Below are 5643 nucleotides of genomic sequence, written 5' to 3'. Positions count from 1 at the left end.
AACACATTGATTTCCCGTCAGCATCCACCGAGGACTGCTGGCGCGCCAGCCGAAGCTGGAGCAGACGGGGGGAACATCGGTATCCCGCAGGCGTCCTGGCAGCTGTGCGCAGCGTTGTTAATGCGGCCCATTAGGCCGCTGAGTGGCAGAGAGATTCCCCGAATATTGAGCCGGGGACACCCCTCAGTTAGACGGATTGCACCGCACCTCGTCAGCATCCGTGGCTATCTGTTCTCATTAATCAATGACACAGTGGAGAGAGATGGAAAGTTAATTTAGAGGAAGTTTGCTACCAGCCAGCAGAGTTTGCACACTCACAGGCTGTATTTAAAGCCGTATCCCGAGAATATTCATACTTATATCAAATGTCAAAATCAATTTAACGTGTCGACTAATAATTGGTTACGAATATTCATATAGCCCAGGCTTATATGCTTATAGAAATGCATGACAGTGTTGCTTCCAGCCATAACACTGTATGAAAAATATGTTTCAGCATAAAATACCGCTTTAGCAGCAGTGTTTAATTGGTTTTAATCTAAACTGAGTACATTTTGCATGTTTTAGGGAGAAACGTGTATTATACAGAATTGCGCGCAAGCAGACAGATCTTAAATGTTCAAACTTTCAAACGTGAATAAAGTCAATGTAAAGCAGTTTGTCTGTTGCACTAAGTCTGTCGCTCCGCTGAATATTGTACTTTAAAACAGAATAGCAGGATTCTGCTGCTGACATTAGTTATTGTGAGCGCTGGACATGATTTGCACTCCAGCCTCTCATTCACTGCCAAGCAGCGATCAGCGCTGCCTCAGGAAGTTCCAAATAAGGACAGGGAAATGGAAACCCACCGGAATAGGTCCTTATGTAGTCACGACCTTATAAGGCACGGCGGAGCCGGGCTTTCCGGCAGCAGCGCAGCCTGCTGCACAGATGGGAAATCCAAATCAAATCTATGGGGCGACGGGGAGAGAGCAAGAATTATGCCGCTGTCTCGCGGAGCTGTTCTACTATGAAGATACATTGATTCGGGACAGAAGAAGAGCGGCGTTGTCTTCGCAATTTACTGCGAGAGCTTAATATAAAGTCTCTCCTCTCTGCTTTTCCCCCAGGCCAGCGTCATGTGTCCTCCACTGCAGTGCCTAAATATGGGCTTCCTCCGCTCCAAATATGGACATCTACGTCACGGCAAGAGTGTATAAAAGAAGCGGGGAAACCTCTCAGCTCAGAGACAGTCCTGAGAGTCCACAAGAGCAACTGTTAGAGCAGAGATAGCTAGACAAACACATAGAACTCCCTAACTGAGAAATATCACACCAAAAGTAAAAAGTCAATTCAAAACAACATCCATCCAAGAGGGTCAACACCTGATTGGATAAGTCATTTAATGCATAGAAAAAAATCAAGATTAATCAGTTGATTAATTTTGATGAATATAGGGAATGAGTATAAAGGACACTTTTGATTTTTTCTGAAAAGACAAGTGGATCTTTACTCATCTCCGAGAGAAAAAGGAAAACAACAGGACAACTGGAGCGCGAGAGTCACGGAGCGAGGCAGAAAACAGCATCTTCTTCGGCATCAGCAGAAGTGTGCAGCGCTCCCTGAGCTGGGTTAAGTGATTCCCTCCACCTGCGAGGCACCGCTCTGTCAGCGTGCACCCAGCCTCCTTGCACTCCGCACCAGCCACCAGCGCAGCCTCAGCCCTGCAGCTCAAGCACCAGCAGAGGATGGCTGCAGCCAAGACCGAGATGATCCTCCCAACCCTGCAGATCTCAGAGCCTCTGAGCTTCCCTCACTCCCCCATGGATAACTACCCCAAGCTGGAGGAGGTGATGATGCTCAGCTCTGCAGGGACCCCCTTCCTCACCGCCTCCGCACCCGAAGGTGCAGGCTTTGGCTCTGGGGAGCCAGGAGAGCAGTACGACCACCTCGCTGGAGGTAAGAGATGGCGATTTACTTGTTTTGCCTCTGTTTCTCTGTGCTGCATGTAAAATTGAAATCAAGATTGTCATATATGCTAAACTAAACTAAAAAAAAAAAGTTCATGGTAGAAATATACAGCGGTATATCTTTAATTATTTGTGATGTTTTGCTGTTTATTATTAATTCGTTTTATATTCAAAGTTTAAACATAACTGCAGTTGACATGAGATTTTTAGTCTATCAATTTGTGTTTTAATGGCTCATGGAAATTTTATACAAGTGAAATTACAGGCTACAAGTAAATTTTAATTTTAGCTGACTGGACATAATGCATCAATACAAAAATTGTACAAACAAACCCAAAACCTGGGGAATTAAAAAACATCTAACTCAGTACCAATTTATTGATAGCTCTAAATCCCTGTTGACTCTCAGAGGACTCAAACACTGCTCAGTCACCGCATGCCTCTAGACACTCCTACAGCTCAATTCAAAATGCATTCCTAAAACCAGCTGAACTGCAGTTTCAGTAATCAATTGCCTCAGGCTCAGTGATGGGCTTCAAGAATGTGTGTGTGTGTGTGTGTGTGTGTGTGTGTGCGCGTGTGTGTGTGTGTGTGCAAGACAGGAAGACAGAAAGAATGAAAGAAAGATCGAGAGAGTTAGAGCAGAGAAAAATGTGAATATAGAAAGATTTAGCTTGCATGGCAGCTCTTGTTAAGATTTGGAAGAGATAATTTTTAGAGTTGAGGGGGAAAGAGTTTAGTTGGAGGGGATTTCTCTGCGTGGGTGACTGATCTGTCACAGAATAGAAGGGTGACACACTGTCCACAGGTCTGGCAGGATTCCCCTCTCCCTCCCTCTGGATATTGACAGTTTGATTAATGTCTCCCCTTTCTCTCCTCTCCCTGCAGATACATTACCTGATATCCCCTTCAACTGTGAGAAGTCAGTGGCGGAGCAGGCCTACCAAACCCAGAGGCTGCCCCCCATCTCTTACACAGGCCGCTTCACTCTGGAGCCCGCCACCACTTGCAGCAACAGCCTCTGGGCGGAGCCAATCTTGGGCCTGTTCACTGGCCTGATGGGCAACATTCCTCCCAGCTCCAGCTCTTCCTCTGCTGCCTCACAGACCACCTCGTCCTCCTCTTCATCCGTCCCGTCCTCCTCCACTTCCTCCTCTTCTACCTCCTCCTCATCTCAGAGCTCCAGCCTCAGTTCCTCCATTCACCACAGCGAGCCCAACCCCATCTACTCAGCCGCCCCGACCTACTCCAGCCCTAACTCTGACATCTTCCCAGACCAGGGCCAGGCTTTTCCCAGCTCAGCTGGAGCAGTGCAGTACCCTCCTCCTGCCTACCCCAATGGCAAGACCTGCAGCACTAGCTTCCCTGTGCCCATGATTCCTGACTACCTCTTCCCTCAGCAGCAGGGAGAGATCAGCCTGGTGCCCCCTGACCAAAAGCCCTTCCAGAGTCAGTCAAGCCAGCCCTCCCTCACTCCTCTGTCCACCATCAAGGCCTTTGCCACCCAGACTGGTTCCCAGGACCTTAAGAGCGTCTACCAGTCCCAGCTGATTAAGCCCAGCCGCATGCGCAAGTACCCCACCCGGCCGAGCAAGACACCTCCACACGAGAGGCCCTACGCTTGCCCCGTGGAGACCTGCGATCGTCGCTTCTCACGCTCTGATGAGCTGACACGTCACATTCGCATCCACACAGGCCAGAAACCCTTCCAATGCCGCATCTGCATGCGCAACTTCAGCCGCAGCGACCACCTGACAACGCACATCCGCACTCACACCGGTGAGAAGCCCTTCGCCTGTGAGATCTGTGGACGCAAGTTCGCCCGCAGTGACGAGAGGAAGAGGCACACAAAGATCCACCTACGGCAGAAGGACAAGAAAGCAGAGAAGGCAGGAGCGGTGGTGGTAACTGCAGCGCCTGTGTCGGCTCCCTCACCTGCCTCCAGCTACCCCTCTCCCATCACCTCATACCCCTCTCCAGTGTCTTCTTACCCCTCTCCCGTCACCTCCTGTTACTCCTCTCCAGTTCACACTTCCTATCCATCTCCTTCCGTCGCTACCACCTACCCATCAGTGTCCATGTCCAGCACCTTTCAGTCCCAGGTAGCCTCCTCCTTCCCCTCTTCAGTTGCCTCTAACATCTACAGCTCCCCCGTCCCAACTCCTCTATCAGACATGCAGACCACTCTCTCCCCAAGGACAATCGAGATTTGCTAAGAAAGAGCAAAGAAAGAAACTTTTTTTTAGTCTCTCCGCGCCTCTCCTTTCTTAAGGTTCTTTGAGGGGAAAGAAATCAGCATCAAAAGACTTTGTTTTTCCCCTCCAAAAAGCACTTTTCTGTCTGCTCCCTGTGCAGTGTTAGGTGAATCTTGAGATTTACCTGAAAGTGAGAAAAAGACATGTCAAGGACTGGGCAAAGACAATAGAAGATGAAAAGGGATTTTTTCCATCTCTGTAAAACAAATGCAGCACTTCAAATGCATAAGGGACTCAACAGAGATAGAGACCGGCACCTACGGCTCTCTGCTATTAGACAAAAAACCAAGAGACAAACAGATAGGGGGAAGATTTCCAGCATTTGTGGTGCTAAGGCACATCTGCCCTCACAGGCACTCATACCGTACTAAAGACAATGAATGATATACATAAGCTACCATATATGTATATTGTACATGTGCCATGTTTCGTTTTTATCATTCTTTGGTACCATTGATGTGAAAAATTATTTGCATATTTGCATTGTATTATTTGAAGTGAGCAGGGCCATATTTTCTACATATTTTCTCTATTACGTAGTGATGATGCTGTGATATGTTTTGACATTGTTTGAAAAAAAGCACTTAAGTATTCAAGCATGAGTAAGAGTGATGTTAGTTTCTGTTTGTAAATATCATCCACTGGTACTATCTCTTTCTCTCTTTCTCACATGTGACGTATTGCTCGGTTATATGGAAAAACAGAGAAAAGAAAAAAACATTCAAAAAAAAAAAAAAAAAAACTAAACAAGACAAACGCTCCCGTTATTTGGTGCCTTTTGTGAAGCCTTGCTGATGTTGTGACTCGGCTGCGCGCGCGAGAGGATGCACTGCATCTCGCCTTAAGGGTTGAGGGAATATTTTTGTTACAGAATGTAAGTCATGCTCGGAGGGAGGAAAAGGGATGAGGTATGAGGGCACCGCTTCATTTCATTAGAATGTAAGCAAAAAAGGAGAAAAATTATAAAGTATATTTTTGTAAAACTTAAGTGTAAATATCCACATCTTCAAGAGCTGGAATGTTGAAGTTACCTACTGAGTAGGCATGGGATTCTTTTGTATGTTATATACATGCAGTTCATTATTTTGTGGTTATCTTTATTTTGTATTTGTGTTTGTTAAAACAAGTGACTGTTTCTGGCTTCTAAACACATTGAATGCGCTTAACTGCCAATGGGATATTTGTGTACAAGATATCCTCCCAGAAATGAAATATAAATAAAAATATGAATATATGTATATTCGTTTTCATACTTTATTGTTCGACTTCTGTGTTTTCAAATATTTCCATTGGTGCCATTTCACAGAGAGACATCTTCATTACATCCCACCCTTCATTTCCTCATGTACATCCCTCATGCTAATCTTCCATACATGAACATCATATATTCCATCATCTTACATGCTAAAAGTATGCATATTATTAATGGATTTATACCA

At 45.9% G+C, this 5643-nt stretch overlaps 1 protein-coding gene across 1 annotated transcript; it reads left to right on the top strand.

Annotated features, from left to right (window-relative positions):
* Positions 1-1011: 1011 nt before the first annotated feature.
* On the top strand, positions 1012-5442 carry egr1 (early growth response 1). The gene is made up of 2 exons (XM_042418672.1): positions 1012-1938; positions 2838-5442. The coding sequence occupies exons 1-2, from the start codon at positions 1728-1730 to the stop codon at positions 4163-4165; spliced, it is 1539 nt and encodes a 512-aa protein (XP_042274606.1). The 5' UTR covers positions 1012-1727; the 3' UTR covers positions 4166-5442.
* Positions 5443-5643: the final 201 nt, after the last annotated feature.

This window comes from Thunnus maccoyii, chromosome 8, assembly GCF_910596095.1.
Source record: "Thunnus maccoyii chromosome 8, fThuMac1.1, whole genome shotgun sequence".
Lineage (NCBI taxonomy): Eukaryota > Metazoa > Chordata > Actinopteri > Scombriformes > Scombridae > Thunnus > Thunnus maccoyii.
This window is presented reverse-complemented; position numbering and strand designations above follow the sequence as displayed.

Bases quoted from the DNA above. Each gene is read 5' to 3' on its own strand.
- egr1 (XM_042418672.1), top strand. From the start codon at position 1,728: ATGGCTGCAGCCAAGACCGAGATGATCCTCCCAACCCTGCAGATCTCA. The intron at 1,939-2,837 runs GTAAGAGATGGC...CTCTCCCTGCAG, and splicing joins GTACGACCACCTCGCTGGAG to ATACATTACCTGATATCCCC.